The 13,564-nt window shown below is 45.4% G+C and overlaps 2 protein-coding genes across 2 annotated transcripts; both read right to left on the reverse strand.

The window, feature by feature from the left end:
* Positions 1 to 5,781: 5,781 nt before the first annotated feature.
* On the reverse strand, positions 5,782 to 9,064 carry prph2a (peripherin 2a (retinal degeneration, slow); the record flags this gene model as incomplete). Its single annotated transcript, XM_084456634.1, has 3 exons — positions 5,782 to 5,991; positions 7,119 to 7,365; positions 8,484 to 9,064. 3 exons carry the CDS (start codon positions 9,062 to 9,064, stop codon positions 5,782 to 5,784), a joined length of 1,038 nt encoding a protein of 345 aa, XP_084312760.1.
* Positions 9,065 to 11,289: 2,225 nt separating this feature from the next.
* Positions 11,290 to 12,433, reverse strand: tbcc (tubulin folding cofactor C; the record flags this gene model as incomplete). Its single annotated transcript, XM_084456130.1, has 1 exon — positions 11,290 to 12,433. One exon carries the CDS (start codon positions 12,431 to 12,433, stop codon positions 11,381 to 11,383), a length of 1,053 nt encoding a protein of 350 aa, XP_084312256.1. The 3' UTR covers positions 11,290 to 11,380.
* Positions 12,434 to 13,564: the final 1,131 nt, after the last annotated feature.

A 13,564-nucleotide genomic window follows, 5' to 3' on the forward strand; every position in this document is an offset into this window, starting at 1 on the left:
CATGGTGTAACTGATAGAGACTGTATGCGTCACTCTACACACAGAGTAAAGAGAGATGATCTGAAGCACCAGGGATTCTTAAACATCCTCAGCCTGACAGACGCTCTCCCTCCTGAGCCACAGATGCCCCCAGTAACAGTACAGATGAAGACCAAAAGAATCAGGACTACTGTATCTTACTGTATGTTACAGTAGGCCTACGGTAATATACAGTAAGACAGAGTAGGCCTACAGTAAGATACAGTAGACCCTCAGTAAGATACAGTAGGATACAGTAGGCCTACTACATTAAAATACAGTTAGATACAGTACAGTAGGCATACAGTAGGATCCAGTATGCCTACAGTACAATACAGTAAGATACAGAATGCCTACAGTAAGATACATTATGCCTACAGTTAGATACAGTAGGTCTACGGTAAGATACAGTAGACCTACAGTAATACAGTACTAGGCCTCACAGTGTACAACCATCAGTTTGCGAGATGAGGGCGTCAAACAGGCTGCCATAGAAAATGAATGGGGAAATGTATTTCACTCCAAGTCCTTACTGAATGGCGGTCAAAGGGCTGTTATTCCACATGCTTATAACAACACTAATAGACTCCAAACTGCTCAAAAGCACATAGCTAGATTCTGTAGGCCAAGAGGGATCCAATGATGTCCACCTCTTGACATTTGGTCGATTTTACTGACCGGAAGACAGCCAATGGGCATTTACAGCCTGAACACATAGGTTGTAAGTAGGATACCCAACTAAATGAGAGTCAGAGAGGCGGTTATTCTCTGAGCCTAATGAGACCAAATCAACTGGAAACAGATTGTTTTTGGACTTCTATGCTGGCTTCTGTGGACCAAGATAAGCCCAATGATGTCCCCTTCTTGATGTTTGCTCAATGTTCCCTGACTGTAATATTGCAGAATAGACTGGGATACGCTCCCAACTGAATGGCAGTAGTTATAGTCATAGTTCCGACGTCCGGCTCTGCGTGGCTCCTGGACACTTTGCCAGAGAGCCACAGTCAGGAGCTGAGAATTTGCTTTTAACATTTCATTCAAAAACTGTACATGCTGAATCTGTCTACTTTCTAAACCCACAGAGTTCAGAGCTTGAGGTGTTTAGGAGCTCTTCTGGTGCTTGTTCTCAACATTCATAGTGTACAGGAAGTGTTACCACTGACCTGGATTTGTTTGCACCACTAGATGGAGACATTTATACAGGTGAGTCAATATTTTTCATTTAGTCCTCAGGGATCAATGGTATTTAATAGTCTGATCCATCTCCTCTCTGCCCTTTGGCATTGGACTTTGCACCAGTTTTTGTTTGTCTCCAAACCTGATATTTAATTCAACACCTGTACATGCTGACGACTTGTACCACGGGTGGGGGAGGACAGGTTCACTGTGCACTTGTTTCAGTTGACGACGCTGAGGTCTGACAGCAGTACCATCCACCACCCTGAGAGGGCAGCAGAGGGAAGCATATCTGGGTCAGAGGCTGATGGTGCCTTTTTGTGTCATGTCATGCACTTTATGTTAGTATACATTATGGCGAAGAAAGCCTACATAGCGGGAGTCACACACACACACACACACACACACACACACACACACACACACACACACACACACACACACACACACACACACACTTTCACGTCTCATCGGTAGGTCGGTGGATGTGGATACTCCCTCTCCCCTCAAGCTGCTCAGTTTGTACTGTATCTCCTACCAACTCTATTTTCGTTTCCTCTCTTGTAGCCTACGGCATCGCTATTACTATCTCCTTTATCTCTCTTACTGTCTCTCCCTCTACCTCTCCCTCTCTCTCTCTCTTTCTGTCTGTCCCTCTACCATACTCCCTCTCTCTCTCTTTGTCTCTCTCTATACTTCTTTCTCTTTCTGTCTCCCCTTTCTCTCTTTCTCTCTCCATCTTTCACATCTCTCTCTCCCTCTTTCCCATCCTCTCCCTCTCTCTTTCTGTCTGTCCCTCTCTTCCAGCCCCTAGTCTCTGGCCAGCCCCTCCCCCTTCATCAGTGACATGCGTTCTTCCCCTCCTCTCCAGGTTTACCTGTTGACTTGGCTGAGGGCTCAGGATAATCAAAAGCCTCTTAGGCCTCTTATCTGCTCAGTGCTGGTCAGAACCAAAATACCACACAGCCTGGCCTTTATGCTTCAGCTGGTGCTCCGCGGGTCCGTCCCTACGACCAGCTCTGGGCCTTGCTCTGCCCCTGTAACCAGCCCTGGGCCGGGCTCTTGGGGTTGCCAAGAAGAGGCACCTCCTCTTGTAGACTGTCGTTGGGCAGAGTAAGTGTGTTGATCTGACGAGGGACCTGGCTATGACTCATTGTTGCTCTTGGTACATCAACTTATTTTTAGATAATGATAGATGTGACAACAAAGGTGTGAGGACAAGGACACGAGAAGAAACCTATTAAGTTACAGAAGCAAGGAATCCTTCATTGAACATCACAGGCTTTTTCCATGGAATTCTTTAACAAACTAACTAACCAACTAACTAACCAACCAACTAACCGACTAACTGGCGAACTAACTAACTAACTAACTAACTAACTAACTAACTAACTAACTAACTAACTAACTAACTAACTAACTAACTGCAGTCAGGGTCTATGTATCTAATTGGTTAAGCCATTAATGTTTAGACCTGAACACAGCCAACTGTCTGTATGTTTTTTTCTCACAAAAATCTACCAACCTGATTCTGTTTAAAGGAGTAGTAAAGGGAAAATGCATGTTTAGCCCTGTTTTAAGGTTACTTATGATCATATACAATGGTTCAGATCAAAACGTTGACAAAACTAGCATTTTTGAGAAAGTCTGATAATTGCTCTACCACCGTTTTGGTCATACTGTACAATGGATGTGGGTGGGCACCTTGAAAAATCATTCAAAAATGTTAAACTCTCAATTTCAAAGACAAGAAACTCACCGAGGTGTTAGTTGGCGTTCTGACATATAATTCGCCATAAAGTAAGATTCTAGTTCATCTGGAAAGGCTTTTTGAAATATTTAGCATAGAACTATTTAGTCGCAGCACATACGTGTGTAAACTTCCGCAAACTAGGTAGCCTAGCAACATAAACAATAACAATAGCTACCGTAAGTAGTTCCGCTTCCTGAATCCCCTCTGCGGATTGATCTACACATCTACAACGGTTGCTTCAATACAAGTCAATGGATTTCATAAAATGATCAATAAAACCCTACAGGATTCATACTTTGCGGCGAATTTGATGACCAACGGACACCAATTACCCCCTCGGTGAGCATCTTGTCTTTGAAATTGAGAGTTTAACATGTTTTTGAATGCTTTTTTCAAGGTGCCCACCCACATCCATTGTATGACGTAAACGGTGGTAGAGCAATTATCAGACTTTCTCAAAAGTGCTAGTTTTGTCAACGTTTTGATCTGAACCATTGTATATGATCATAAGTAACCTTAAAACAGGGCTAAATATGCATGTTCCCTTTACTACTCCTTTAATGCGAAAAGCTCAAGGTTTGTCTGAGTTAAAAAATACCTTGGAATCATTCTAGATTCATATTTATCTTTTAAAAAGCATAAAAAATGAAGTGGCCAGTTCTATCAAATTCAACTTTAGGCATTTAAGACCATATACCTAACAAAACAGAGGTAGCCGATCTCTTTATGCATGCTATGATTTTCTTCCACGTAACATATTGTTTCACAGGCTGGTCACAAGCAAGCATGTCTACTCAGAAACCAATTAAGCTCCTTACAAACAGTCATTAAAACACTGGACTGGAATGGCAATAGCTATCACCATTGTCATATAGAAACAAGGTACAATTTATTTAATTTTGATAGTTAAATATTTTGCTATACATTTTTTTTATTTTTTTTATGTATTATAGGTGGAATTGTTGTTTCACGGACATTCAGACATTTAAATTAGGTAAAAAGACCCATGTTGTCTGAGTAGTGTTATCCATACTGACTAAAGTTAAGGTGCAATGTGTGACAGACAACCCTAACCCCATGACACAACCGTAAAACATGAAAAACAAGACGTATCTAAATGTCGACTGTCTCTCTGCAAAAACGTGACTGACATGGTTGGTTATTTTTCTGACTATTGTACTAAACATAGTCTGGTATTTATCATTTGCCTCAAATTTAAATGTTACAGTGTCCGAGGTCACCACACACACACACACGCACACACGCACACACACACACACACACACACACACACACACACACACACACACACACACACACACACACACACACACACACACACACACACACACACACACACGTCCTTCAGCATACATGTGAAGGCTTGTCCTGTGCCCATTTGAACACAGTAATCACATCCTGATCCCATTTGCTTAATTGGGGCTCCCAGAATGCCTTGCTCTGTGATCTCTGCTGCTCTATGTTGAAGCAACACAAACACTACTCTTAACACCTCTAACACACCACTATGTTCCTTTATTCAGGTTTTCAATCTTTATAAACTTTCTACACAACACACAAAAAGGGGAAAAAATCTTATGGCAAAACAAATTCTTTACAGTGAATGAAATAAATTATTATAATTACATTGTTTAAATAAAAAAAAATCTACACTATTTACAAAGCCAGTAGCCCAGTAGTTGGTAGGCCTACATGAGTGTGTGAGAACGGTATATACAGTATAGGTCCTGGCCTCTGATTGAACCTGTGGACCTGGAGGGGTGAAGGTGAGGAGGTCAGAGATCAGGGGTCAGGTTCAGGCGTCAAACGGAGGGATTTAGCTGCCTCTCAACTGTCCTCCTCAGTGTTGGGGTCACTCCTGGTGCCCTCCTGTGCCTCTTCCCCACCCCCCCCTCTGGTTTACACTCCAGACCTACACCCCAACATTCACACACACATCACAGTGGCACAACCCAGCCTTCTTAACAGGTAGAACTACAGTAGTTAGTACAGTAGAAGACTTTGGACTGGTAAAAAAGAGGTGCTTTGTGTGGCATGGCATTCCCTTTTTTGCATGTTGTCGTCTATTTACTAGCTACAAGCAGAAGCACTATACATGGGTTGAAAAACCTTGCTCCTTGAGCTATGAATACCAACTTTACCTCAACTTCAACTTTAACCTCTGACCTCCCTGGGAGGGGGGGCTGCATAGCAACCACCATCCACCACCCACACTTCTCTGAAAACAAAACTCTACACACCTGCTTACCTCAGCTTACATTTTATCTGTTTATATCACAAATGAAAAATATACTCTCAATATACTGTACAATGCAAAAGATCTGACATTATGCATTAACTGTATATTATGAACTTGTTTTGTTGTTTCCCCATTACAGATGGGGGAGAAATGACATATCAAATGAAGACATTAAATATGCAAACACACAAGAAACAAAGAAGAGAGAATACCACCGTTCTCAGAGCTAGGTCTGAGGTGGTCTGTGTCAGAGCATATGAGTGAGAGAGAGGGAGAGTGTGTGTGTGTGTGTGTGTGTGTGTGTGTGTGTGTGTGTGTGTGACTGTTTTGTGTGAGGAAAATGGATCATATTTTTTTTCTCTAAACAAATGTACACAAATGTAAAATATCCAATGAACTTACTTTTATTTGTTTGCTTATGTACCCCTTCTGGTGGCCAAATGTGTGTATATATGTGCGTATTTTATGTTGGTAAAAAAAAAGAAGCTATACCAATCTCACTCTTCCTCTCTCTCTCTCTCTCTCTCTCTCCTCTTCAGTGAGAGTGGTTTCAGTCTGTGTGGGCGGAGCTTGTTCAGCTAACCGTGGCGACAGCCTCAGCCTCTGCCTCCTCTGCTACCTGGTTGCCCTTGCCCATGGCTTTCATCTTCGCCATGATGTCGGTGAACGTCTCCTTCACGGTCTTCTCCAGGATCCAGCCCTCGCTCTCACTCTCCGGGTCTTCTGGGTTGGCCAGGGTGGAAAGGGAGGTGTTCACGTACTGAAGGCCCACCGTCACACCCACCTTTAGGGCAGAGACATGGGTACATGGTAAAAAACCCCACCCTCCAGGATTACCCTGACCCCTGAGCCACCCTCTCACCATCCTGCAGGGTTGGGAGACACACACAGACTCCTGGGTCTGAGCAAAGAGCTTTGTCTTTCATTGATTTACAACCAACATAACATATGCGCTTACGCCATGTTTTGGGAACCGCACACATGACTCCTGATTGGGTTCCATTAACTCATGAGTCTGATTTCCAGGAAATGGCGTCTGTATCTGGCTCCTCCCTCCATAAGATAGAGATCCAGCTCTGAGACCGTTATCTGTGTCACCTGGAGACTTGCGTAACTACGGCTATTCCAGGTGTAATCGTGATCTTTGATAAGCTTCAGAAGACTTATTTTAAGTCCTGCTAGGATATGATATGATTTCAGGGTCTGAGAAATACCAAATAATTCAGAATATTCAAAATGTTATTTGAAATTCCATGGAATATTATGTAGGCCTTATACTTTAAACACATTATGCCAGGTTCGGGCATTTGGGAGAGAGAATTTAAAGGGAGGGAAAGTCATCAGCACATAGTCAGATTCCAGAGCAACCATTTTGAGGTTTGTTTTGGATGTCTTCTTGGGGATTGGCAGCTGAGTTTGACAGAGGAAGAAACTGGTGTGTATGGTCATGATGGGGTGGGGGGGGGTGTTCTCTTACAGGATCACTTCTAAGGTAGCAGCACTGCCAGACCAACCTGGGGTGGCACAGACTAGCCTGGACACGACACAGGTGAGACGCGGTGGAGGAGAGGGCAGATGGGGCATGGAGGTGGTTAATGGAGAGAGAGAGAGAGAGAGAGAGAGAGAGGGAGAGAGAGGAGGATGGGGGTAGTAGCCTGTAATTCAAGGGGTCAATACGCCTACACTCATCCGGATTTGGAAACCACCACAACTACATCATTTCCCTTTTCACCTTTCACCATTCTTTCTCTTGGCGGTTTAGGCAGAAATACGAGAAAAGTGAATGTGTATGTGCGTATATGTGAGAGTTTGTGTGGATTAACCATGTGCCATCATCTACACTGCCCGATGGACTACCTGTGTGTGTGTGTATGTGTGTGCGTGTGTGTGTGTGCGTGCAATGTTCTTCACCTCCAGCGCGGTGACGAGCAGCACCAGGACTCCGATGGTGTTCATCATGCCTCCGTAGTAGGAGAGCAGGGCGTCGCGGCAGCCTCTCTTCCAGATGTTCAGCTCCTCTGTGTAGTGGTCGTAGCTGTAGTAGGCCGAGTTGTTGGTGATCTGGTACTGGATGCAGGGCCGAGGGGAGCTGGGGTTACAGCAGCTGAAGGGGACCCCATCCATCAGGTACTGCCCGTCCACGTTACTGCCAGTACGGCTGCCGGGGTGAGAGGGCAAGGGTCAAGGTCAGAAAAGTATTATGGAGTAACACAGCTGGGTAATTCAACACAGCTGGGTAATTCAACACAGCTGGGTAAATCAACACAGTTGGATAAATTGATAAGTTACAAGCTCCTATAAATTTTTTTTTTTAGTGTGCACATCAGCTTTACATACAGCACATCATTTATCTGTAGGCTATTAAATGCCACAGTGCTGAAATCAGTACACAATGTACAGTAACAGTACTTACATTACATTACAGTCATTTAGCAGATGCTTTTATCCAAAGTGACTTACAATAATTGCATTTAAGGTAGGTAGTCGGTGTACTACTACTCGTCAGAACTCACAAGTGCATCTCCTTTCTAAACAAGTGACCAATAGCATAATCTAGTGCTAAAGCCAAAGTGCAAGAGCAGCAAATTTAGCATCAGTAAGGATCCAGGCAAACTACCACACACTCGCTTCCTCTTGATGTGTTGGGATTATCCCCATTAGGCCTGACACAGGCAATCACCTCAGACTCCGACATTCAACTCATCCCTAAGACTACACAGTACAAGACTGACTCAGATCTCCTTTAAGAACAATCAGTGACTGCGTGTGAGTGTGTGTGTGCAGGCATACATGCGTGTGTGTGTGTGTGCGTGTGTGTAAGAGCAGTGACACATGAGCTCGAGTGACACTGATAAATAGTGATAACACACCTTTAATTAATAGCAACGCTGGATAAGAGTGAATAGTGATACTGTCTTGGCCCTATTGGCCAATGGGTGTGTCTGTGAGGCCCTCTTGGCCTATGGGTGTGTCTCTCTCTAGGCAGCTCTATTCCCATCATGTCGCCAGGACCTGTGCTGATTGGACACGACAGTAACCCCAAAGGACGAGGAAATGTGATCCAAGAAGATAAGCTACTAAGAACGAACGGCACTCAAACATCTGATACTGCTTACACTGGAAACTGTGTCCTTTTATACACTTTCTCTCTCTTTCATTCACTCACACACAAACACACTCACACACTTACTTTAGGGATGCAAACGCGAGGTAACACTAATCCTAGGTGAGGTAACTTGGAGATGTTTAGTCGAGATTCTAGCTGAATTCACTCACTCTTTGACTTCTTTCGCGCTGAAGTCCAGGTAGCGGTTGCTGACCCACTGGATCTCGAACCAGTCCTTGTAGTTGTTGTTGCCACAGCAGCGGAACTCCATCTGCATCATGTCGATGGTCCTCTTCATGTAGCAGCGCCCGGGCGTGTCCGAGTCCTTGTAGAACTTCATGCTGTTTTTCAAGCCCTCCGCCAGGGTGAACTGCAGGGGGATCCTCATGAGGAAGCAGAGGAGAGCCGTCAAAAGCAGGAGGGCGTTGAAGCACACGCAGGTCAGCAAGAACGGCTTCAGCATGGGTTGCCACTTGGAGAACTTGCTGGGGTCCAGGGAGTCGTAGCAGATCTTGCCCCCGCAGGCGTTGATGCCGCACGCCAGCAGACCCACCGCGATCAGCAGGTTGGGGACGAAGTGGCTCTCGTTGTTGTCCATGAGCTCAGAGCGCTTCCGCAGCTCGATCTTAAAGAACAGGCCCATGCTGAAGACCAGGACCCCGGCCATCACCGAGAACCAGTACATGAACCAGACGAACTGGGCGAGCTTCACCCGTTTTTTCAAGTCAAACTTTACCTTCATCAGCGCCATTGTTCAACCTGGGGGCGAGTCCTTACCAGTAGATAACAAAAACAGATATCACAGAGATAGCTCCCAGGTACCCCGGGGTATTTCTCCAGGGGTTTGGCCCCTTAGTGTGCTTGGCTATGGTCGTTCCAGACACTTCGGTTCCTGTGGACGTGACTGTGTGGTCAGGGTCTCCTCCAGCAGGACAGGAGAGTCAGCTCAGACGCTGGTCTGTAATCCATCCCAGATGAAGGAACAGAGGTGAAGAGGACAGAGGGTAGTGTGCTTATTCCTTCAGAAATGTCACCTCCACCATAGCAGCTCAATCTCCAAAAAACTCACCAGAGGACCACAGGGTTTACGGTTTTCCCTGGTTTACCATACAGTGGCCACACAGCTGAAGCTAATCGTGATGTTCCTTTCACTGCGAAAGAAGCAGGATTGTCCAAGGATCCTCATGATTAAACTCAGAGTTGCAGTACGTCATGCTAAGCCCCCCTAAGCTGCCTGATCCCATTTGCAGAAATCCCTTTCCAGAAGATGAGCTGGGCCGTAAGCCGCTGCCAGTGACCATAATTGGTTTGAGTGTTCACGTGGTTACAGTTGCCCTGATTATGGTCAGTTAATGGTTAACCGACATCAGGAAGGTGAAGGAGTAGCTATGCATAGTGCCTCCATTCACAGGGTCAGGGTTAGGGTGCCATAGGGGTCTCCGGGTTCAGCAGACAGGATGCATACATGTAGACAGGGTGGTGTTTCACTTATGCCACTGTAAAACAGTCACAAAAGGGATGTGCACACAAGTTTCCAGCACCATCTTTCCATGACCCAGTTCACTCAGCCGGCACTGCATGTACCGAGTAGTCAGTAACAACAGTTTGCTTGACACGTCCACACTCGCTGCTAGTGAGGGATGTAGCAGGATCATATTGAGTAGCCTGTCTGTCTGAAATATGAAAAAGCATGTGACTTCTTAAGTATTTTCTTATATCTCTGGTTCAGCAATCAAAACCTCAGCTTAGAACAGACAGTACAATAAGCAGCACAAAAAATTAGCCAGAGTCATTGTAAGTTGTGCCATCTGCCAAGTCTTTATTGAACACCTCTATTTATAGGTAGGACTATACAGTAACACAACTTCCTGTGTTAAAACTGGTTAATACTTCTCATATGCAGTAGAGATGGATGTGTTGGCTAGCAGAATCTCTCTATATATATGCATTTTGATGTGCGTTGCCAATTTTTTAAACAGCACAGACCTACCAGAAAGTAGGGCTGTAACGATTATTACATAATCGTCAAACCGCGATTATTTTTTCTGACCGCGATTGTTTTTTGTAACCGCGGTTATGAAAAAAATGTTTTAAAAAAGAATAATAATAAAAAAAAAAAAATGTTTTAATACAATAAAAATCTGTTGCAGAGTTAATATGGTAGCAACCCTAGTTCAATGGAATTCTTCAACTTGTTGGCACTTGTCCTATACGTTCATAGCAACCAATGACAAGAGACACTGTATTAAAGAAGTAAAGAAGCACTGATGCATTGTCCACTTCATGTGCTATTTGTATACTCCAAATTTAATTTCATCTTAGTTTTTCAATGCTTTTTTTTTTTATTGAGGAGGATATATGTTCTATGTAAATGTAAACATTCATGATATTAAAGAGGCGTGGTTTTAAACCACAAGTTTACTTCATAGGCTGAGTACTTGTGTTATTAGGCCTTCATTATCTGGTAAAAATGAGTCAGAACCAGGAACCCACCCACCCTCACTCACTCCCTCCCTCTCTGTCTGTCCTTCTCTCTCTCTCACAAACACACACACTCTCACTCAAATCATGCGGACATGAGCATCAGTGCCAGGGCCGGCCCGTGGCATAGGCGAAGTAGGCGGCCGCCTAGGGTGCCAGATCGGCAAGGGGCCCTAGTGGTGTGATGCGAGCCACCCCCCACCCCGTCAACAACTCTGACAATTATTGTAATAATCACAATTATTTTTCTGACAATTGTTAAGCAAAATTCATAATCGTTACAGCCCTACCAGAAAGGCACCATCATTGACAAAAACAACAATGCAGTAAGGAAATAATGTGACACGTAGCTTTAATAGACATACTAGACTCAGAGCATAGGTCCTTACAAATTTGCTGAAACGTGTGTGACACTGATAAAAGATAATTTACTGAAACATGCCAGTGTGTGACACTGATAAAAGATAATGACTGACGCACATGCTGATGCCAGGCTGCTTTGGTGCTTAGTGATTTGAACGTTTTTAAATTAAATGTGAACAATTAGATCAAAAGCAGAGGGATATCTCACTGGTCACCTAGGTTTCTAGCTCTGAGCATCCCAGCTTTCTCTCCTGTCAGATTCTGGGATGACAGTCCAGTTGGGGGATGGTTTTCCGGCGGCGAGCCAGTTAAAGTCATCCACCTGGGTCCAGTTGTTCAGACTCCTGTCCAGCCCGGATACATCGAAGTCCCGGTCCAGACCTGGGTAGGTCCAGGAGAAGGGGGCGAAGCTGACCCCACGGCAGTACTCTATGATGGCTCGACTGGTGACGTGCAGGTACACCCGGGTGTCGGTGGTGTTGTGTGTCCTCAGCTGCTGGCAGGGGAAGGCCAGGGTGCAGTTGGTACAGTGGTCGACAAACACCGAGCTGGACACAGGTCCACAAAGAATCTCACAGTCACGGACGTGTTTAATATGCAGAGTGCTCGGGGCACCGAAAAGCCGGACTTTACAGTTAGTCAGGTGGGTCAGCAGCACGTCCTGTTTCAATATCTCCTCTCCTGACTTGGTCAGCGTCTGGGAGTCGAGGTGGGAGAAACCGCACTGGTCCGGATTGATGAGGCCTTCCACTTTAACAGAGCCAGAATCAGCAGGCACTGCAGGCGAGGGCGGATCTTTGGGTTTACCTGCGCCAGCGTTGCGCGACCGAAAGGCGAATTTCTTTTTGGGCAACACCTCGTCTCTCTTCTCGGCCAGGGAGGTCTGCAGTTTCTGCAGAGACGCCTGTGCTTGTCTCAGGTCATACTGCGTGAGAAACGCCGTGCTGTCGTTTAGAAACTTCTGGAGCTGCTGTGTCTTCGCCGTCACCTCTTCCAGCCCCTGGGTGGCCGAGGCGCGGTCAGACCCAGCAGACCCAGCAGACCCAGCAGAACAGCCGGACAGAAGCTCCTCGATAGCCGCCCGCTCGCTGTTGAAGGTGCTGGAGAAGAACTCGCTCCTCTCCTCGGTGGCGGACTGGCTCTCTTTAGCCTCTTTCCGCCGCTCTACGTCCTCCAGTCTCGCCTGGTCCCGTCTCAGTAGTCTCTCCGGAATCTTAACGGCATCTCTGGGACCTGAATACCCATTTCCATGACCATCGCTAGTCTCCACATCCATTTCTGTTGTCAAATATACTTGCGTGTATGAAAAGGCTTGTTGTGGTGAGAATGCGGAAGCGGTTATCTAACTTCACAACAAACTTAACTCTCATTGGATAGATAATCCCACCCCGTGATGTATGCTCTCGTGTCATTGGTGAAATAGGGGAGCTCGTGGTTGATGATGGGTGACGTCTTTGCCTACCCCTCCCTCGGTCTCTGGGGTGTATGAGGCTGTAGGCTAAGTGCTGTGTTCGAAATTAGCTTCTTTTTTCCCCCCATGTAAATAATAATAACAAACAAATAATTTGAAACCCTCACAGACAGAGCAAAGTATGGTAACCTGCCATAACCTAGGGACATGTAGTGGAACAATGCATAACAGTAGAATGTAAAACTAAAAAGTTTGATTTATTTTTTTATCAGTTATCTGTGATAACTGTGAAGTGTTTTGTTACACTTTCATTGTAAGTTTTCTTATCATGCCAATAAAGCATTGCAATTGGATTTAATTGAATTAATAATAAAAGTGATTTATGTTAATTAGTCAGCTGAGTCAATCTACATGCGTACTGTGTTATGGTACTGTATTATCCTCAAGCGTGGTTGATGGTGGGTGACATCCCTGCCTACCCTTCCCTCCAGAGTTCTTACACTTTTTCCTAAGCGAAATTCAAGCACTTTTCAAGCATTTTCCAGGTGCAGTTTCCAGTTTTTCCAGCACCTAACGTGGCTGTGGTAAATGAAATATTTACTAAAAATGACCATTTCACTTAGGGCAGTGGCTAGTTCCAGTGCGAACTAGAATGGAGAAGTAAGACGCCTCCTTCCCTCCACTAGTCTGGTGGTCCACCTCGGGCAAGTGATAGTACCCCCTAGCCCCCCTACCTGGGGTTACAGGTATAAACCCTGATGTAAAAAGACCAAAGAGGAAGAGAGACCCGGCCCGGAGGAAGCCCGGCGCCCTCGTCTGGAGCCAGGCCCAGACGGAGGGCCCGCCTGGATAGGGGTTGGACCCTGTTCTTCTCCGGAGTTGCTCACGGTATGAGGCGTAAGGCAGGTGTGGCTATACTATCTAGCCCCCAGCTGAGCGCCTCTGTGCTGGAGTTCACCCTGGTGGACGAGAGAGTCGCCTCCCTGCGCCTTAGGA

The sequence above is a fragment of the Borostomias antarcticus genome, assembly GCF_949987555.1.
Source record: "Borostomias antarcticus genome assembly, chromosome: 22".
Taxonomy (NCBI): domain Eukaryota; kingdom Metazoa; phylum Chordata; class Actinopteri; order Stomiiformes; family Stomiidae; genus Borostomias; species Borostomias antarcticus.